The sequence below is a fragment of the Lineus longissimus genome, chromosome 10 (genome assembly GCF_910592395.1).
Source record: "Lineus longissimus chromosome 10, tnLinLong1.2, whole genome shotgun sequence".
Taxonomy (NCBI): Eukaryota; Metazoa; Nemertea; class Pilidiophora; order Heteronemertea; family Lineidae; genus Lineus; species Lineus longissimus.
The window spans coordinates 7,192,337-7,215,348 of record NC_088317.1 but is presented as its reverse complement, the minus strand read 5'-3'; the positions used below and the strand labels follow the sequence as shown (position 1 = coordinate 7,215,348).

The 23,012-nt window shown below is 41.1% G+C and overlaps 1 protein-coding gene and 1 long non-coding RNA gene across 2 annotated transcripts; both read right to left on the bottom strand.

Moving 5' to 3' along the window:
* Positions 1-3,437: 3,437 nt before the first annotated feature.
* Positions 3,438-14,235, bottom strand: LOC135494954 (uncharacterized). The gene is made up of 3 exons (XR_010448494.1): positions 14,200-14,235; positions 12,353-12,464; positions 3,438-11,469 (listed from the first exon to the last, which is right to left on the bottom strand). It is a non-coding gene; the product is annotated as an uncharacterized LOC135494954 (long non-coding RNA).
* A 5,021-nt stretch (positions 14,236-19,256) lies between these two features.
* On the bottom strand, positions 19,257-20,405 carry LOC135494451 (uncharacterized). Its single transcript, XM_064782437.1, has 3 exons — positions 20,226-20,405; positions 19,838-20,001; positions 19,257-19,581 (listed from the first exon to the last, which is right to left on the bottom strand). The coding sequence occupies exons 1-3, from the start codon at positions 20,264-20,266 to the stop codon at positions 19,475-19,477; spliced, it is 312 nt and encodes a 103-aa protein (XP_064638507.1). The 5' UTR covers positions 20,267-20,405; the 3' UTR covers positions 19,257-19,474.
* Between the last annotated feature and the right edge of the window lie 2,607 nt (positions 20,406-23,012).

The following is a 23,012-nucleotide window of genomic DNA, read 5'->3' as shown; positions in this document are numbered from 1 at the left end:
CTATAATTTGCCTGATATGTCTGTGAAACATGTATAGACTGACATTCACTCGGCATCCATGTCATGATGTGTAGGATTACAGTACATGTCAGGTGTAGGCGGCTAGGTACGTGTACAACCATGTGTCAAAACCTCGTGCGAACAATTCGAGCTCTGAAACGCAACACAAGTACCATGGGTTCGGGAAAGTCCGTAAAGCATCAAAACATGAGCAACTACGTCATCAATTTTGTGGTCACGTGCGTCTTGAATATGGTCACGTGAGTCTTGAATATATTTTGTTCAAGGTTGAATATATTTTGTTCAAGGTTGGACATATTTTATTCAAGGTTGAACATATTTTATTCAAGGTTGAACATATTTTATTCAAGGTTGAACATATTTTATTCAAGGTTGAACATATTTTATTCAAGGTTGAACATATTTTAGTCTTGAACATATATTTCCTTCTTGAACTTATATTTAACTTCTTGAATGGCAATTCTAAAGTCTTGAATAAATTCCGCTTTGGCTTGCCATAGTTGGGTCGGAAGGAGTTCACCGTTACCGATCACTGCCCCAAGAAAGGTCATCTGAGCTGGTTGACTAAAGTAGATGATGATAATGATGAAAGTGTAGCGCAGCTGTCATCAGTGCTTTTATAGTTAGGCCTAGGGTATAGGCCTAGTCGGATTCATAAGTAAATGTCACTGACTGCCCTTTTGGGTCGCTGTGCAAAAACTATTGGGCCGATTTCTTCAAAGTTTGGTTTTTCTTGAATCTAATTTCGGGACCCAACACAATTTCCAGGTTAGAGATTTGCAAATTATAAAGAAAAAAAATTGTCAACTTTAATACGTCAATGTACACCAATACATACAAAAAAATTATTTCGTAACCATGGTTACTGAAATATGAAAATCCTCTTGGGTCCCGAAATTAGATTCAAGAAAAACCAAACTTTGAAGAAATCAGCCCAGTAGTTTTTGCGCAGCGGCCCAAAAGGGCAGTGACATTTACTTATGAATCCGACTATAGGGCTGTCTTGTAACTATGTTATTGTCTCAAAAATGAATACAAACTGCTACCTAGTTACTCAGTACATCATATTCTATACTGTGCATTCCTTGCTTCAATTGTTCTTGTATCATATTTTTCAACATTTCTCTCTAATCGCAAGCCGAGGATAAATACTCATTTCAAGATAGCGTATTCACACGGAATTCCACAGGTACATCCCATTTATTTGAAATTTCGGCCAATGACAGCAGGTTTTACAAAATGTAAATGCGCTGTTAATTTTCAATAGTCACTGAATAGCTAAGACACATGTAAACCCGTCTTAATTGGCCAGAAAACATCTCTCAGCTTCTCCCACAAATAACGATTCACTTATTCCAACGTCAGTAACATGTGCACGCGGAAAACAATACGACTAACTCCACTTTTTCAAGACAAACCACACCATCCCACAACTATTGCTTTATTAACCCCTAACAATGACAAGTTCTTCCTCATACTCTCCCTTTCATATCGACAGGTGAGCACAATGGCCCTGGCCATTTCATTTAGTTTTGGTATCCTGGTGACCAAATCGAGAATCAGACCGGATAAAAATCAGTGTCCAGGGTAACATGGCGTGGGGAGTCATGTGACCTTGAAAATTAGGTCAAATCAAAAATCCATAGGATATGTGATGTATCCTTGCTAGGAGTACCTACCATTAAAATTTCTTCAAAAACAAGTCACTAATTAGCAAGATATTGCACTTTTTACCTTTTTTAGCTTTGGCCCCCTGGTGGCCAAATCAAGAATCAGATCAGACCGAAATTCAGTGTCTGCGGTTATATGACAAAGGGAGTCATTTGCACTAAATTTAAAGTTTATACCTTTAGCGGCTAAGAAACGTGCCATAGTTACACTCAAACAGCCAATTTACACCATTTGACCTCTGTGACCTTGAAAACTAGGTCAAATCAAAAACCCGTATGATATGTGATGTATCCTTGCTAGGAGAACCTACCATCAAAATTGTTTCAAAAACGAGTCACTCATAGGAGAGATATCACACTTTCCAGATTTCCACTTCTGGCCCCTTGGTGGCCAAGTCAAGAATCAGATCAGACCAAATTCATTGTCACGGGTTACATAACATAGGGAGTCATGTGTACCAAATTTCAAGTTCATAGCTTTAGCGGTTAAGAAACGCGCTATATAACGGCCAATTTACACCATTTGACCTCTGTGACCTTGAAAATTAGGTCAAATAAAAAATCCATAGGATATGTGATGTATCCTTGCTAGGAGTACCTACCATTAAAATTTCTTCGAAAACCAGTCACTAATTAGCAAGATATTGCACTCTTTACCTTTTTTAGTTTTGGCCCCCTGGTGGCCAAATCAAGAATCAGATCAGACTGAAATTCGGTGTCTGCGGTTATATGACAAAGGGAGTCATTTGCACTAAATTTCAAGTTTATACCTTTAGCGGCTAAGAAACGTGCCATAGTTACATTCAAGTGGCCAATTTACTCCATTTGACCTCTGTGACCTTGAAAACTAGGTCAAATCAAAAACCCGTATGATATGTGATGTGTCCTTGCTAGGATTACCTACCATAAAAATTCTATAGAAAACGGGTCACTCATATGGGAGATTGTTTCCACTTTTTACCCCCTGGTGGCCAAGTTAAGAATCAGATCGGACTGAAATTCATTGTCAGAGGTCGCCTGACCTGAGGGGTCTTGTGTACAAGTTTCAAGTTCATGGCCCTAGCGGTTAAGAAACGTGCCACTGTTTTTGAAATAGGATACGAAGACGGACTACGATGACGGACAACAGACACTGCGGTAGTTTATAGACTCACCTAGACGGTGAGCCAAAAATTACACATTTTTGAATTTTAAACTTGTTGTTGGAGTGCTCATAATCAATACAGAGTATTGGCTCCCCCTGTGTTGGCTCGTTAGCCACAAATCTTGTTTTGATATTCTTCCAGACATTCTATCACATCACGCCGTGTATCTGGCTCATGCATCCAGCTCATATGCTGTGAATGTCAGCTTCAAGTTCAAAAGCGCTTTCCCCGGTCGCAACGTTTTTGTCACCGCTATCTTTCCATACAATGCATATTCCTGTGTTTTAGTTGAAATCTTGATTTTGCTCAGCTTTGACCTGTGGCATGCGCTGGTTAGGGCATCAACATGGCTACCTTATATGTTAACATCTTTATGTCCAAATTTGTATTATTGCGTCTAATACTTTCTCAACAGTGAACAGACCATGTGTCCGCGTATCTTGGCACTGGGGGCCTTTTATTGAAAATCCCCGACATTAACCTGATGATGTCTGGGTACTTCGTTAATTATTACATCTATTTACTGTTTATTTTATCAATGGAGAATGGTTTGAAAAAAATAGACAATTGAGTATTATGGGTTGTATAGGTTTATTTTCTGTATTTTTAACAAAATAAATACAATGTTTCCAACAGTTGTGTACAAAGATGAAGGGCCGAATTTACAAAGGGTGTTTAGCTTAAAACAGCGTTTAATGTCTGAATAGACAGAGTCAGGGCCTTGCAGGGTTTCTTCATGAAAACCGCATTAGGCCCTGAAACTGATTATGTAGAATTTACACGCGTCTAACTCTTAAACACCCTTCGTAAATTCGGCCCGAAATGTTGAATCCAGTTCTAATAAGCTGTATGTAGCAGTCACATTAGACTTCCCTCTATTGCTATGCAACTTACACAAACCATACACAGTAGAACCTCCTTTAGTGGACACCTCTATATTTAAGTACACCCTCTCTATTAAGGACACTAGTTTAAGTCCCAAATTGGTTGTTTTCATTCAATTTGACCTCTCTAATCAGGACATCTCTCCATATCAAGGACAGCACTTGTCAGTCCAACAGTCCAGAGGGTGTCCTTATTGGAGAGGTTCTGCTGTATAGTGGAGTAAATCCTCAGATAGAGTCAGGCAGTGATTATTGATTACGTCAAGCCTGTTTTTTGACGAAACAGGTGTCTATTATGGCAAAATTCTTCTGTACATTTTTACATCCTGAATTTCTATTTGAACGCAAAACCCTTTCTTTTGTAGACATGTGCATGAAATTATTACAGATGAATAAGTGATAAAATGAATACGATTGGTGCCCAAAAATCCTTAAGTCTTTTAATGTAATTGAGTTGTCTTGTATGAAATACACTTAAAATTCAAGCATTGTAATACTCGGGTGGAGTTTATACCCGGGAAAAAAAAACTGGGAGTGTGACGTAACGGACCTGCTTAACTCTTTCAGTGCCAATATTATACATGTACGACCTGAATTTTTGTGTCTTAGTTCCTACAGATGACACAAGATGCCCCCAGCCACTTTAATGTGCTTTATATGGCCTAAAATGCCCAAAATCTGGTCACTGAAAGAGTGTAAGGCCTATGATGTTCTTATTTATTGTATTTACTTGTGATTCAAGTGAATAGAAATAAACCTTGCTGCTGTACAGTCAGTTAACAGATGTGTCAACGTGAAGAAATTTGACCTGTTCAGTATATCTATATTTGTGTTGACATTGTCTTTACACAATAAAAAAAACCTCAACTCTAAATTTCGAATGACACTCTGGTGGGGTCTATACTTTAACGCAGAAAATTCACTGACATAAGGATTGGAAATGGTCACTGTTGTGTTTGTGGCATTTATATGACACACCCTGTATACCGTCATGATCGTCGCGGATAATGTTCTGCACAATTTCGTAATGGGGTCTGTAGCATGGCGCTAAGAGCCAGTTTGTAAACCCGAGTATGGTCTAATAAATAAGTTATTATACCCAGAGGATATCTGGTGAGTGGTAAATAACATTGGCGACGAGGAAGGCGAACTGTCACTAAGTGAGTTCGAGCCATGGCGTTGTCTTCAAGCGAGTTATTAGCCGTTGAAAGGTTTGATTTGGCAGGAAATGCCGCGGCCGTCAGTCCCCGCTGGGAAAGATGGCGGAAATCATTCGAATATTTTGTCGTGGCCAAGGCCGTCGTTGCGGCCCCACAGAAAAAGGCCTTAACCCAGCACTGCAATGGCCCAGAGGTCAAGGAACACTTTGAAACATTGGTCGACCCTGGGCCCACCACATTGAAGTGGATGCTGATGGCAACCCAATTCCAGACCGTGCAAATGCCTATGTAAAGGCAACGCGTACATTGAACCGCCACTTCGTGGGGAAGATCAACGAACCCTACGAATGGCATGTGTTCAGGGCGATGGCCCAAAAGGACGGTGAGATGGTGGATAAATTCGTTGCGAGACTAAAAAAGCAGGCCAGGTACTGCAATTTTGATAATGAGGAGGTGGACATAAGAGACCAAGTTATCGAAAAATGCCTGTCAAATAAGCTGAGGAGAAAATTATTAGAAAAAGAGGATTTGACGCTGGAGAGACTATTTCAAACCTCACGTGCCTTGGAGGCTGTCGAGTATCAGCTAGAGTCAATGGGTTCTGGAAAAATCCGAAAGTGTGAATCGTGTCACTAAAGTAGGCCAAGGTGTGAAAAAGGACAAAAGTCGATTTCAAAAAGGCGGTGCTAAGGGTGGCAGTTGTTTTCGGTCTGGTCGTCAAGGTCACTTTGGACGTGACCCAGATTGCCCCGCACGGGGGCAGGAGTGTCGTAAATGCGGGAAAGCTGATCACTTCGAAAAGTTTTGTCGATCGAAAAAAGGAACCAAGGAGGAGCAATCGGCTCCAAAAGGTGGCGCTAAAGGAAGGGAAAGGAAACAATGATCGTATTATGTAGAAACGCAGGATTCGGATTCAGATTCGGAAGCGTTGTATGCTGTTCATTCTTCCACAGAAAGATCTGAGATTAAGGTTGATGTGCAGGTGTGCGATAAATCAGTGTCCTTTGTCGTGGACACTGCCACAGCGGTACCCGTAATACCGCATGAAATGTATCAATCGCAATTTGCATCAGTGCCTATTCAGGAAATTGAAATTCATTAAAAAGTTATTCAGGAGATCAGATCCCTGTGGTCTGAGAAATTCGTGTACCTCTTTTTTATAAGGGGCAATAAGTTGAGTTAGCCCTGGTAGTAGCAAAGGGTTGAAAAGTGTCGCTATTGGGCCGAAATGGGCTCAAGGTCATCAAGCTTGATTGGAAGCATATCTTTGTTGTATTCAGTGATGACCCCAGGTTGAGCAGCGTTACCTTTCTGAATTTGGTGGGCAAACAGGTACTATTACTGGGTTCAAGGCAGACTTGAAGCTGAAAGAAGGCGCACCGCCGATCTTTTATAAGGCTAGGCCAGTCCCATACTCCATCAAGTCTAGAGTTGGTCTTGAACTCGACAGGTTGGCAGAGGTGGGAATTTTAAAAAAGGTTGAAAACAGCGAGTGGGCTTTTCCAATCGTGGTTGTTCCCGAGGCATCGGGTGAACTGCGAATTAGTGGTGACTTCGAAGTGACAATCAATAAATCGTTGGAGGCCAATATCTATCCATTACCTACGGCAGATGACTTGTTCTCTACGCTGGCTGGTAGCGAGGTGTTCTCTAAATTAGATTTAACCCAGGCATACCAACAATTGGAGGTCACTGAGGCGTCGAAGCCGCTGTGTATGATAAATACTCATCAGGGTCTTTACCAAGTCCAGAGACTGCCTTTTGGCGTGAAAATAGCGCCATCTATTTTCCAGTCTGTCATGGATTGTGTGTTGGTCAATATACCCCGCGTTAAGTGTATTTTGGATGACATTCTGACGGGAACGAAGCGTGATGAGCATCTGAGTCGTTTGGAGACTATCTTGGAGCGGTTGAACAAGCACCACAAAGTGGCCAAGCAACCTAAGTGTAGGTTCCGCGCACCAGAAGTTGTCTATTTCGGTCATCGTGTTAATGCTGTGGGTCTTTCTTTGTGTGTGCTGGGAAGCGAGACTGAGAAAACAATGTTTTTCTATTCGTTTTGGGAAGTACAGGACTGATTTTAGACTATGTAAGGATTCAATAGTGACAGTTGGTTGAACAATACTCCGTTGTGAGTCTGAACTAGTTTATTTTCACTGTGTAATGACATTTAATGCCCGGACGAATGTAGGCCGTAGTTGACATTATTGTTATAACCTGGTGCCCAGTAATCAGAGACAGGTCATTGTATAGGCACCGGCACGCTAAAATTCATGGCCAACCTCGTCCTCGATATTAACAGCAAGTGCAGTGGTCTGGTTGGTGTCTGCATGTAGTGTGTACCCTAGAGGTTGACATATCATCAAGATGGATGAATTGGAAGGAGCCACAGGTGGGGATCGACCATTTGTTACCAACTGGCAAACAGCTATGCAACACAGCTTCATCTCATATGAAGGTTGCGACCGCCCGCAGCAAGAAACAGTATGACAAAAAAATGTATGGACAGCCTTTACAAATTGATGATCGTGTCCTCCTACGCAACCTAAGTCAGCGTGGCGGTCCTGGTAAACTCAGGTCACACTGGGAAGACAGGGTACATATTGTTGTCTCTCGAAAGGGCGACAATCACGACAGCCCGTATACGGGGTCTTAGCTGAGGATGGCACAGGTAGAGAGAGGGTTCTACATCGCATTTGCTATTGCCATGCCCAGGCCTGCCTCTCATTGACGATGATCAAAACACTGCCAGTCCTTTATGCACTAGGAAACGCTGTTGTACTCACGCCACTCACTTGATTAAACCGCCGGCTGATGAAGCCTCTGATTGCGACAGTGATGGGGACATAGTTGGTATCGCCTTTGGCTGTTCTCATCCACAGGGGGAGGAGACGCCAGATACGATTAAAACGTGGTTGAAAATCAGGATATTGACACTCAGGTCAATAGTGACGGTCAGATAACGGGCCCCAGTTCACTCTGAGTGAATTTGCTGATTTCATGCGCAGAAACGGAATTCAGCACAAGTTGGTACCGCCGTATCATCCCCAGTCAAACAGCAGCGGAGAATATCGTGAAATCAGCGAAGACCGCGTTCAAAAAGCATTTTCTTGTAGAGGAGAAAGGACATGAGCAAAGTCGTACCCCTCAAAATATCGCACTACACCCCATACTGTGACTGGGATAAGCCCGGCTGAGTAAGTGTTCAAACGTCTGTTGAGAACATGATCTCCTTACTACTTCCAGATCTTAACAAGACTGTAACTGAAAAACAAGACAAGATGGCGAAAAATCATCACAACTGTGGTGTCAAGGCAAGGGCTTTTGTCCTCAATGAGATTGTGCGCATGCGCATCTTCCGAAATGGAAGGGAGAAATGGCTCCCAGGTTGTGTGGTCAAAATTCAAGGACCACAGTCATACATTGTGGATGTTGGTGGCTGACGTAGATTTGTACACGTGGATCACCTACGTCGCAGTGGAGAACTTACATTGGAAGCACTGGAATAACCAGATCACATGCCAGACATGCCTCTAGTGCAATCTGAGCGTCCGGCTCCAGTTCAGGCACCAGGCCATGTGGAACCTCCTGTAGGACCAGCTCCATTGCCTGTTCCTGAGAACACTGCTGTTGCCAGTCCAGTCCCAGCTCCGAGGAGATCTGCACATGCGAGAAAACCACCTGAGCGTTTGATTGAACATAGTTGAAGGACTGTGCCCATTTGTTGCACTTTTGGGTTCAGTGACATTCTAGCATTACAGTGGAACCCCGGTTGGCGACCACCCCGGTAACGCGACCACCCCGCTAACGCGACCACGATTCTCCGGTCCCGAATGGTTTCCTCTCTAATTACCATTAAGAGACCCCCGCTAAGATGACCACCCCGGTACCCCGACCGCGACCACTGGCTTGGCCGGTCCCAAACTGAAAATCAACCCCGCTAACCCGACCACCAGGCCTAATTACCGTAATCGGTCGCGACCGCGGCATAGTAATTAGCACCTCGCTGCCAAGCTTTGTTGAGACGGGGACAATGGCCATGGGAATGCATATGAAAACAAAAAATACAATGTGATTTTGCAGGTATGATCAATTGTATAAGTGTAAATGAATAAATAAACTTTCCTTTTCTAACGTTTTCATGGTTTGTTTTCATTACTGAGCCAGTTCAGTACCAGACATGCGCACTCAGCAGCAGCAAAATCATGTGATTTGCGTGATTTGCATATGAACTTATAATAAACGGCGGGTAGTTTGAAGACCATACTTATGACAATAACAAGCTTGCGAGACGTTTGAATGTTTTATGATATGGAGAACTTGGTTGATTTACTACAGTATCATTTTATATTTCTTTAAATATTTTGACTGAAAATAGATTTGATTAAAACTGTAGCATTACTCAACTCATCATTCACGTGGAATCATACGACAAGTTTACTTCAATCGTCACAAACAGTCGGGTACATGGAGGATGATTCACCAAATTGCCCGCAAATGCGTCACGTCGGGCAGATAATGAAACTTTGTGGATAAAATGAGTTACAAAATTACCTTTTCTAACTCATTCTGAGAATGTAACATGTAATTTTATCGACGAACTGTTCTTGCGAGGCATGATAACAAAACTTTGGAGCGTGCATCATCTCAATCAGGCAGCGTTGCTATGGTAGTACAGCGTACACACGCCATGCAGTCGGGACTGAATTTTGGCGGGAAAAATAATCATGTATTTCGTCTGGGGATTCCCAACCTCGCTAACACGACCACCCCGGTAACACGACCACGGTCACATGAGTGGTCGTGTTACCGGGGTTCCACTGTACTTGTGTGTGCGTTATTTACATGCATGGTTCATGAGACACTTTACAGTAATAGGTTGTGACATTTGGACACATCCATTACATGGTATATGTGACACTGTATAGTCACTTAAGTTTGGTTTTTGAGCTCGTGCGTGTTTGAGCTTCTGTTCTAGTTTTTGACCTAGTGTTTTAATAAGGTCCACATTTGTTTAGTTGCTACCAGGTTACTAGTTAAATTACCTTCAGTTTTAGTTATGAGACTATTTGGACTGACCTTAGGATTAGCAGGGAGGAATGTGGTGCTTGTGGCATTTATGTGACACACCCTGTATACCGTCATGATAGTAGTGAATAATGTTCTGCACAATTTCGTAATGGAGTCTGTAAGTATGGCGCTAAGAGCCAGTTTGTAAACCCGAGTATAGTCTAATAAATGATTTATTATACCCAGACGATATCTGTTGAGTGGTACATAACAGTCACCTAACATACGAGTACACAATGAGGGCATGGTTTAAGGAATTGATACAGAACTGGAGGTATTGGCTGCCTCACCCACACCGCGAGGGTGGAGCTGAAATGTAGACCAAAACTGAGACAGAGACACACCTGTGCTGGCATGCAGCATACAATGTAGGTAAAAAGGCCTTTATTGTGCAAAATTAACTTGATTGATTTTTTAAAGATGAATTGACATATGTGAACCGTCACAGCAAAACCAGGCGCATGTCTCGCAGAAGATGACCCTAAATAACACCAGGAGATAATGGAAGAAATTGATGAGCTCATATTTCACAAAAGGCAGACAATAGAGAAATGAACAAACAGTCGGTCTCAACCTGCCAAGCTCAGAGCGACATGCGCCTGGTTTTGCAGTGATGGGTCGCATATAATAATACAAATTAATTCAAGACAAAATGTCACTGCTAAAATCAAAGAATTCATAATTTGTGCTATCCGTCTGGTATTACATCGTCACCCGCGAAAAATGACGTACTACCTAGTATGCCCAAGCGAGCATGACCGACAAAAAATATATTGAGAACAAACACTGCAAAAATCAGATGCCAAAAAATTATGCTGGCGAATTTCTTTCATGTTTACCAGGGGCGACATTAGGCACTGTACAAATTTACCATGCCGGGCTGCTTGCATGAATTACGAACTCCATGATTTCTTCAGTAATATTTTATATTGTACTGTTTATAATAATTTCAAATTACAAAACGTTGAAATGTCAGCTCATCCTTAAAGGGATACAATAAGTAGGAGCTAGGTGGGTCATTTGAGTTATAAGAAACTGCCAATAACGTCTCTGTTATGCCATAATACTGTCAACCGGGAAATTTTTGCATGCGTTTTGATTTTGATCCACGAAAATAAAATGCCGCGAAAAAACAAACATTAACTCAATTACTGTTATAGTGTTCTCAAAACGCTGAATTAAAACTATGCCAAAGATGCAATATTACAAAAATACTCTCGGTTTACAGTACATTGGCATTATTCATGCTTGGAATATTTTCAACTGAGTCACATCAAACACATCTACAATCAATATGACCCCAACCTACTACCTACACTCATCCCTTATTATTCTCTTCTTATTGTGCTTTTTGTTCCAGTTTTATCTTCTTGACAGCGGCAAGTTCCTCTGAATTATGTCTCTGTTCCTGACGGAACATCGGGTGACTTCATCCCAATATTTCCCAGCATCCTCTTCAATGTCTGCATCTGATCACTTGTAAACAGCAGTGACTCCTTCAGGGAAGAGCTAAAGGTATCTGAAATGATTGAAGGGATAAATTTGAATGTACAGAAAAAACAAGTCATTAATAAGAAAGATATCACACTTTTTAGGTTTCCACTTTTGGCCCCCTGGTGGCCATTTCAAGAATCAGATTGGACCGAAATTCAGTGTCGGAGGTCATCTGACCTGGGGGTCCTGTGTACAAAGTTTCAAGTTCATACATGTAACTCTGTAACAAGTTCATAGCCCTAGCGGTAAAGAAACGTGCCACTGTTTTTGAAACAGGATACAGACGACAACGATGGACACTGCGGTATTGTATAGACTCCCCTACGGTGAGCCAAAAATTACAAGGTGTATAAAGGGTGTCCATATAATTGAAAGGCCTGCTGAGGTCATGTCAGGTAATCCATCTATCAGAAAATTGGTCTGACATCATCTGACACTGTTGGAAAGTAGACAAGTTACATCACTAGTGATATTACAACATAGATATGCTAAACAGTGGTGACCGCAAGAAGCTGGTCATCCTTTGCCTCTTCTTTTATATGTTGACATCATCATATCACAGGTGTTTCCACTGGTGACTGGCCACTGCATTTCACATGCTATTTTCTGACAGAGATTGTTGTAGTTATTGGGGGTGTTCTTTCTTTACATACTTTGGTCACATGTACAGTAGAATCTCTCTATTATGGACAACCTCGGGACTGACAAGTGCTGTCCTTAATAGAGAGGTGTCCTGATAAAAGAGGTCAAATTGAATGAAAAAACCAATTCAGGACCAAACCTAGTGTCCTTCATAGAGAGAGGTTGTTCTTTATAGAGAGGTATCCGTTGAGGGAGGTTCTACTGTAGTTTGATATTGGGATTTTTTTAAAAGTGACAAAACAACAAGTTTCTGAGCTGAGACCTACCATTTATTATCCGCTCTAATGACAGGAAGTACTCAAGCTCCTTGTCCAGATGGCTTTGAACCAAATCAACTTCTGATATCTCTTCACGTAATGAAGCATTGACATATTTTGCCTGAAGTTTAAATGAATGATGAAAATAAGAATACCACACTGGTGTCTCATCCGAGCCACCAGATTACACCAGTTGATTTTCTGAAAAGACTGAGGTGGCAGCTTGACAGATTTCATTCAGGGAAAATTATTGAGTATGATCTGGTGAGAAGGAGAGTACTATATTTAACATATACCACAAATATCCCCAAAAATACCCAAAAAGTTCAACAACTTTGTTACTGTGTGCCTCGGTTTTATTAATGTTAACACCATTACAACGTAGTTAGCTCCATGTCGAAAATCCATTTGTTGGTATCGTTTAGAACATACACTTTTCTAACATACATACACTTTTCTAACAAGTTTGATACAACACTCAATATTCATCGGAAAAATGTGTACTGGCCTTCGTTAATGTATGGCGGGAAGTCTCAAACCAGGCACAAAAAACAAATAAAATGTGTTCATGGAACAGGCAGTGCATAGTTGCACATCCAGTTTTCTCTACACCCTTGAAAAAAGGGGTGCCCTGCCCCCTTATCCCCAGGGGGGTCTGATTTCCGCCCCCCCCCTAAAAAAAGATTTTTGTTTTGTGTTTTATTGATGAAAATGACCTCCTAATTGGTTTTATCCACCTTAAAATGCTACATTATGACCCCAAATGCCTTTAAAATGCCTCTGAAGACCTTGAAATCATCAAATAGAACCGTTTTAAAAGAATTTAAGAACAAGTTTCCAAGTGCGCGCGAAAATGCAGCAAAAACAGAAAAAAACCTGTTATAGATTACCCCCCCTTAAAGGGAATTTCGCACGGCCAGCGCTTTAGCTCCTTTCTACATTTTCTCGGGAGGTGAAAATGCACATTCTCACTTCCTGTTTATAAGTCCAGCCCAGATCAATTATCCTGATCCGCCCTGATGAATATGTAAACAGTAGGGCCCCCGCAATAGGCTTCCATTCAAAAACTCTGTAATACTTGATGATGCATTATTGCTTTGACACCGACTGAGGGTGCGTGATGGCCATTGTATTAATTGTACGAAAATCACTTTAACTCAAAGGCTGTGGAGAAAACTGCATGATATCATATAGCCTTCGGTCTGCCATAGGCATAGACTTTGGCTCTTACAGTTTCATTTCTTTGAGTGGACTTTTAAATAACAGGAATTTAAGACTGGTGTCATCAATACAATTTATTATTCACTCATTAATATTACATACTGATTCGTAAGGTCCCTGGTGGTACATTGTAATGAGGTTCAACTGTAACTTACTCTTTTTTGTATTACGGTCAAAGCATTCATATATTCTGCCTGTTGCAATTGCCAGAAAACAAGTGCTTTTTTCTCATTGAAAATAACTTAATGTTAATTTTCACATAATTAAAACGAAATACATGTAATCGCCTTGACAATTCAAATGGTTTCATCACTTTTCCTCAGTCAGATGTAAAAGGTTTTATGGCTAGTGTAGTAGTGCCTAAACTCTGGTCCCACACGAGACTTATTCTGTAGCTACCCTCATCTCAATTAATGTTATTGGCTTTTAAGTTATTGCCCTGGCAACAGTAATTGGCCATAAAGCCTGTGCAACAAGGAAAAGCGTGAAAAGCATTGGGTTTTCCTGCTGTAATGGAATCAGACCTTCCTGAATTTAATCTCTTTCATTCATACCCAGATAAACTCCACTGGTCAGGAATTGTACCAGAGTTCAGAGGAAATGTACAATTAACAACATACAATACCTGTACTCACATTTTTTATTTTCTCATTCAAGCTGCATATTTTTCGTTCATAGTTGACCTGGTCTCTCATTGGGCACTCCCGTTCGAGTTGAACCTGGTCTTCAGGAAGAATCGCTCTAGATGGAAGCTTGAAGATGAACTCGGCGACATAAGTCTGGAAGAAGTGGATGTTTTTTTATCAAAATTAAAAAGGATTGTAGTCCAATTGTTCTATTTTCAACTTCAATAGCAAAGTTCGAAAAAGATAAATGTTCTTCAAATTTTTGTCAGTACACTTGTATTGTACTTGTGGATTTCATCAGAAAATGATTTGATAATTGCTGATCATCACTGATTATGATATTGAAATGAGGCACTCTACAAATATCACATCCCTGGCGCATAATTTTGATAGGGCTGATTTGGCTGGACATTACAGTAGAACCTCTAATAGTAAGGACACCCTCTGGATTGACCAATGCTGTCCTGTCCTTATACAGAAGTGCCTTATCGAAATTGAATGAAAACGACTCATGGGGCAAAAACCAGTGTCCCCTAATAGAGAGATTGACCTGCCAACGGAGGTGTCCACATTGGGAGGTTATACTGTACATTTTAACTAAAGTATGCAATGTAACTATCAGCTGAGAACTGACAGAGATTGGATGGATTTTCAGTTACATTATCTTTCGGGTTAAATATCATTTGAAACAAGAGCAACCCAAAGCATGACGTGCCAAGTGAGTGTTAAGTTTTGTATGGACTGGTAATTACCAACCGTAGTAATATTGAATGAAATGGCCAGGGCCATTGTGCTCACCTCATGTGGAGGAAAGATGGATAAAGAGCATGGTATTGTGTCATGTAGTGTTAGGTTTGATGTAGGTCCAAGCAATTACAATTTCCCCAAAATGGCCAATTTACATAACATTTGACCTCTGTGACCTTGAAAAGTAGGTCAAATCAAAGAAGACCCGGGTGACACATTGAATGGTTGTTAGAATTAGATGTACCTATGATATAAAATTGGTGCCAATCGGGCAAGTCATTACTAGGAATAATGGCATTTTGAAGAATTTAGGATTTGGCCCCCTCCCTGGAGGCCAAACGGCAAATCAGATCGCACGAAACTTCGGTACCTGAGATCATCTGACCAAGGGGTACATGTGTACTTAATTTGTGATCAATAGTCATTGCAGTTAAGAAACGTGCCATAGTTACGGCCTGACGGCGAATTTACGCCATTTGACCTCTGTGACCTTGACAAGAAGGTCAAATTAAAAACCTGGGTGACATATACTGTATGGTGGTTAGATGTACCCATGATATCAAATTGGTGGCAATCGGGCAAGAAGTTAAGGAATAATCACATTTTTAAGGTTTTTGGATTTTGCCCCCTGGTGGTCAAGTGGTGAATCATATTGGACCAAACTTCGGTCCCTGAGATCACCTGACTAAGGGGTAAATGTGTACCAAATTTGGTATCAATAGTCATTGCAGTTTAGAAACGTGCCATCGTTACATCCTAACGGCCAATTTACACCATTTGACCTCTGTGACCTTGAAAAGGAGGTCAAATCAAAAACCCGGAGGATATATGATGCACCTTTGCTAGAAGTACCTACCATATTTTTTTCAAAATTTCCCGACTACTATTAAGGGAGATATTGCATATTTTCACTTTTAACGTTTGGCCCCCTGGTGGCCAAACCTTGAAACGAATCGGACCGAAACTTGGTCTCCAAGGTGTCATTACATAAGGGTACATGTGTACCAAGTTTCAACTCAATAGCTCTAACAGTTACGAAACGTGCCCTGCTAACGGACGACGGACGACGACGACGACGACGACGACGACGACGACGACGACGACGACGACGACGACGACGACGACGACGACGACGGACGACGGACGCCACGGTATGGGATAAGCTCACCTCTGCTAAGAGGTGAGCTAAAAATTAGCACGATAAGATGAAATGTTCTTTTTGCAAAGTCAAACCAATTACGATGGCTACCATGGTAAAACCATATTGAAAATTGAATGGCAGAAATTTTCTCAAGCCACCCACCCAAACACCTCCAACACACAAGGAAAATTGCTTACATCAGATCAAACATTTGCCCGAAATCAACAGAATTCATGGGGTCATAATTCATCTTTTAGCTCCGCTGACAAGTCAGCGGAGCTAAAAAAGCTTCATAATCCCATGCAAATGGGAAACATTAGGTCTAGGCAGCAACAGGGTTAAATGTTACTATCAATTTTTACCTCAAGTTTATCACATGCTTTATCTAGAACCTTCGTCATCGCAGACATTACAACCGTTGATCCCGCGAGTGTTTCCTCCTCACTCATATGAAACTGAAATATAACATGTAATTATACATGTGCATGCTGTACTAATTTCAAAACACAGCTAAAAACACTCTAATTAAAAAGATCGTATGCCATTGGAGAGGGAACGCTTTGAGCAAGAACTATTGTGTCATGGAATTGCGCTATATAAAAGACTCATTATTATATATTATATTATTATTATTAATAGAGAGGATAAGAGATCGTTCCATTAACACTAACGATAACGATAACGATAATTTTAACGTTACCGTATCAAATAACGTTTTTCAGGTAAAGAAACAGTTGGCTACGCTATTTCACCGCTGACGCTATTTTTTTCCAATTATTACTGTAGGCCTCGTCAAACACAAATGCGAGTCCTTATTTGCAAGCATACAAAAGCGGGTTGCACATCGGTTTAATACACCAGTTTCGGACCACATTAATCCTGGTACAATCATTTGCCCCAGGAATTTGAAAGTGATGTTCTTTCACTTCTTCATTTTATCTGCCAAAAGTGATAAGGGCAGGTCTATTGTCGTCCGTGGTTGTTGGTATATTCATTCTGATTGCCCAGTATGCAATGGTTGTTTCGCTCACCAAATTGACCCAAGGCCTCTTCTATTGAACACGATGAACACGTTGGCATTAGTCGAGGATCCGGAGGATTTACTTCTGCTTTACAATGCAGCACGCCGTAGAGACGTACCATTTAATCGCCAAGGAAATGCACGAATGTTAAATTTGGATAATGGAACTGATAAACAGTGTCGAAGTGACTTTCGATTTGACAAGGCAGACGTAATCCGCTTGAGGGATGCGCTCAACTTCCCGCCCTTTATGCGATGCGAAAACGGTACGAGATTCGGAGGCCATATATGTGCTTCTCAGAAGGCTGGCGTATCCAAATCGCCTTTCCGACTTGACAGAAGTGTTCGACAGGAGCAAAACAGAACTGAGCAACATATTCAACACGTCGTTGGACCACGTCTTCAACAACTTTGGTGGACTTCTGACAGAGTTGGACCAGTGGTGGCTTGACCATGAACATTTAGAGGAGTATGCAAGGGCTGTAAGTATGCGTAGCGCCCCACTTGATAGGTGTTGGGGCTTTATAGACGGTGTATCGCCATTTCGCCTACAATCATTTCGCCTACAGCCATTTTGCCTACAATCATTTCGCCTATAACCATTTCGCCTACAGCCATTTCGCCTATAACCATTTCGCCTATTAGCCATTTCCCCTACTTGTCAATTCGCCTACTAGCCATTTCGCCTACTTGTCTTTTCGCCTACTAGCCATTTCGCCTACTTTTACTGCTATTTTAGTTTTTTTATGAATTGGAAGGAAAGTAGGACTTTCTGGATATTTGTATTGAACAGAGGTGGTTTGAGGCAAATTTTTAGCTGGCAGATAGGAATACTGTCACTATACATTAGCAGAAAATTAGTTGGTTTGCTTGTGTTGTGTGACACACTTTATTGTGATCCAATTAATCCAGTAATTAATCCTGTAACCAAATTAGAGCTTCAACAACAACAAATTAGTGTATGATGATTGGGACTCTAAAAGGGAAATGGGATACAATCCTCTGCTACAGTAGGCCTACATAGGGCCAAACATATATTTTTGACAGATACCAAATAAATGTGGTGGATTTGCAAATCCTCTGCAACAGTAGGTATAAGGCCTGATAACTTATATTTTTTACTGATACTGGTATCAATATGAAGGATTTAAAACAAATATATTCAGAATTATGTGAAATGGCATTTTCTGTATGTAGGCGAAATGGCAGTAGGCGAAATGGCGAGTAGGCGAAATGGCGATTAGGCGAAATAGCAGATAGGCGAAATGGCAAGTAGGCGAAATGAGAAATAGGCAAAATGGCAGGTAGGCAAAATGGCTGTAAGCGAAATGACAGTAGGCGAAATGGCTGTAGGCGAAAAGGCATTTTTTGGTAGGCGAAATGGCTGTAGGCGAAATGATTGTAGGCGAAATGATTGTAGGCGAAATGGGGATAAACCTTTTCGACGGAACAGTGAGGGCAATCTGTCGTCCGATCTATGACCAAGAGGAAGTCTACAATGGCCATAAACTTTTCCACGGACTAAAATTTCAATCAGTGGTCATTCCAAACGGTTTAATTGCCAACCTCTTTGGCCCAATTAAAGGCAGACGGCACGACTCAGCCTACTTGGTGAAAGCGAGCTTCTGCAGAATATTCAACGATTGTTCCGTGGGCGAGAGAAAAATATTTTTTATACGGTGATCCGGCATATCCTCCGAGGCCACAGCTCATGGCTCCCTTTAGAGGCGCAAATCTGACCAACAAACAACAGGCGTTCAACGATCATATGAAATTTCCACGCCAAAGTGTCGAGTGGGGATTTGCCAAGATTATCCAATACTGGGCGTTTTTGGACTTTAAAAAGAACCAAAAACTGTATCTACAACCGGTAGGAAAATACTACTTGGTCAGGGTAATTCTAACCAATTGCCATACCTGTCTGTACGGCAGTTTAGGTGGAGCCTATTTCGAACTAAGTGCACCCGTTCTCGAGGAGTACCGTACCTAAATGGACAATAAAATGAGCAAAAGATGTAACAGGCTGTAACATGTTTGATCGAAAAATAAAACAATTAATCTGGGTACGTTCAATATTGTACTTTATATATTTTTTATTGAACGATTACTTTGAAAGAAAAGTGAAACTACCATCTACAAAACCATCACGACTCCTGACATATCGTACAATCAGTTATAGACCAAGCTGTTTCTTTAAAACGTTCATCATTATTCTTCTCTCTTCCGCTTCCAATGCCATTCGGCTTTCTCTTTCCTTCCTTTCCAATTCCTGCTTTTTTTCGTCGAGTTCTATTTTTCTCCTTTCGATAGCCATCTCCTCCCGTCGCATTGCCAATTCTTCCCTTTTTAGCTCCACCTCATTTTCACACTTTTTTTCAAAGATAGATGAGCGTGTCATCCTTCGGTTTCTTTCTCATCTTCGGTGAAGGACCAGACTCGGTTGATGGACCCGGGTTTGGTTCATTTTCATCTTCTGTGGATGCTGTAAAAGTTAGAATACGTTTAAATCATGTGTATGTGAAACAAGATTAAACCTACATACCTATTGCTATGCTAGTTCCGAATAATGAAAATTGTACACTATTGGCTTGCCGGATTTCTGGCATTTCATATATAGCCTGTTGGATGGGACAGAACAATGAAGAAATGTCTTGTACGGGCAAAATCAGCCACATTCAAACACCAGTGTGTATTACTTGCTGTGGATCAAAACAAACAGGAAGAAATTGGTATTTTACCTGGTCTTTTTCCAAACCCCTTTAGGGCGTTCGTTCGAACCTTCTCCGTCTTCGCTTTTTCTGTATCCTTCTTCACCGAAACCTCTTTCTCTTGCTCAGCTTGAAGTTCTTTTAACTCCTGCAGGAGCTGCGTCAGCTCGTCGAAGTTCTCATTTACACCAGACCTGCAATAAGTTTTAATTCAACAGAACATTTAGCAAGACGTCTTTTCGACATTTTACTTATTTATGAAATTATTTAAAAAGATTATGCAATTATGAATGCATAAAACTGTATGGTCTTTAATGTCTAATTCTTAAATACACCAATTTCAAGATTCTCGAGCTCTTATCTACTTGATATTCTGTAAAGAAGTCTCTTTCCCGACATTGCAGTACATTGGACTCACTTCTTTCTACTTTCGTGATCGTCCTTGTTGAATTTCTTCATAAGCAGGTCTACATGTTCACGACAGAGGCGGTCGTGGACAAGGAAACCCTTTCCACAGGCATTTAGATTCTCGGCAATTTCAGCCCAAAGGCGATTTTTTTTCTTTCCTGCTTGGGCAAAAGGCTTGACGGCGAGTACCTCACGCAGCAGTAATACGTCCTAGGAAGTCGAGAACCGGAATCGCTTGCTTGCCATTTTAATTCTGTACTGAAAAAGAAGAATACACAATCAAATTGAACAGAAACAACATTCTGAAAACGTGTAATGGCCAAGGTGGAACTCATATCACACACACCTACCTCTGAACAGTGATCGATCCTACTGCTGATCTTCGTCGCTTCACTATCACTGAAATAGGGTTATCGTGCTTGGAACGGTATGCAAGCCAATACAGTGTCCAAAAATTACCGTGAGCAATATAAGGTCTAGTTTATTACGACACCATTCTGCGGACCAGCAAACTATGTCGTAATAGGGTTGAAGAGACTCCGTAATGATGCAACCCCTCAAAGACATCAATTTAATGTTACCAAATTGGTTTTGAGTAAATGCTGTAATGAAGTCTTCATACGAAATGCGTAAGAGGGCCTATCCTCGCAACTAAAGGTGATACTGGTCACAGTGGCTCCATGTATAATCTATGTATCTGTCTGGATGAATATGATCTGGAGCCGAGATTTTCGGTCATGGCTCAGCGAATAGCGTATCTTCAGTATCAGGGTCATGGTCACGCCAGAAAAATAGTGTTTGCGTTAGTGTTAGCGTTAGCGGAACGATCTCTTATCCTCTCTAATATTATTAATATTATACATTATTATTATGTTATTATAATTACATTTTATATTAATTTTGAAATGTAATTACTCTCCATGTTTTAAAAGTTGAGCAAAACTTATTTTTTAGGTTTCCTATCGATCTTCGACCCGACCCAAAATCCAAGATGGCCACCATCTTAGTTTTTTGGCATTCCGCCCCATAACTCGAGAACCCAGTGAGTGACAGACCTGAAACTTATGTGGGGTGATGACCCAGGGTACGGGTGGTTCCCTATTGGTTTCAAATCAACAATGGCCACCAGGCTACCATCTTTGTTTTTCGCAATCCGCCCCATAACTCCATAACAGAGTGACAGACCTGAAACTTCTGTGGTGTGATGCCCAAGTGTAGGGGAGGTTCCCTATCAGTTTTAGACCTGACCTAAAATCCAAGATGGTCACCAGGCTGCCATCTTCGTTTTTGCATGCCGCCCCATAACTTGAAAACTGAGTGAGTGACAGACCTGAAACTTATGTGAGGTGATGGCCAAGGGTAGGGGAGGTTCCCAATCAATTTTGGACCTGACCCAAAATGGACGCCAGGCCGCCACATTTGTTTTTCTCGTTGTTTCTTGTTCGGCCCCATAACTCGAGAACTTACTAAGTGAGTGACAGACCTGAAACTTATATGATGTGATGGCCTAGTGTGGGGGAGTTTCCCTATTAATTCATGACCCGACGCGACATCCAATATGTCTGCCATCTTCCTTTTCAAGCTGATAATTAGAACTTCTCTTAAAAGAACAGACAAAAATAAGAAAATCAAAGAGTTGAAATCTCAACTCACGTCATTTCGCATGAAATGTTGAAGTTGTTGGACAGCATCACTCATGTATGTCTGCATGGCAGAGTAAACTGAAATATACAAGGTGGAAACAAAACCGGTAAGAAATTGTAGCAAAGATTATATTTCTACCCAAATTGAAAACAGAAAGTCAAGTCAAACAATATGCTAGCGGTATTTTTTACAGTCTTGTCAACAAATGTTGCCGCGACAGCGATTTTGAAATGCTATATATGATCATTTCAAACTATGGATCAATGTATTTGAATGGGAACAACATTTACGAAGAGGTCGCGTCACGTCTCGTTACAGTAATGTAAAAGGTATGGTGACGTGAAAACGTTGTTCCCAATCAAGTGCATGGATCTTTAGATGTACAAGTATGGAGAACATGTCTTAGCACTAACAATTGTTCTCAATAGATTATAGATGATATAATTGCTCTAAAATTGAGAATAAGGTGTGCTTAAAATGAAGAAAATGATGAAGTTTTAGTCCAATTGGCTTACTTATGTGGTTTTGAGGCTCCATTTAACCCGTCGTGGTGAAAAAGCTGACTCGAGGGTTAAAAGCCGTCAAAAATCCCCCCCTAAGTTCAGACCCCCCAAACCCTGAAATTATCATGCATAACGTACAACGAAAATTTCATGGTTTGACAGGCTAGGATAGGTCTATTTGGCTTTGAAAGCTTTCCTTCCAGATTACGTCTCGGAAAAAGTTATGAGCATGTAGAAAGTACTGTTTTAAAGGAAAAACGGCTTAAAACTTTATTACAGGTACGTGGCCAATAGCAACACGCTGCATTGTCGGTGTCCAGACGCCATCTGCAAACAACACAATTTTCATCATCTGCTCAGATCTCGCGCAGGATCAATACTTAGTGAGACAGAAAACAATGGCGGCCTCCTAGGACACAACCATTTTTTCCGGTGGTTGACGCTTAATGGCGGCGGAACCAAGCCAATTTTTTTTAAATAGACGGAATTTTTTTACGACAAAATTAGAGATACAAAATGACGGAAATCAGTCATTTGACCGAAAACTGTCATCCCCAATAGATGGTATGGGTGGCTGTGAATCTGCTGAACCATTTTACGATCCAACCATCACAATCTAGGGATTTACTGGCATACGAAACATAAAATGT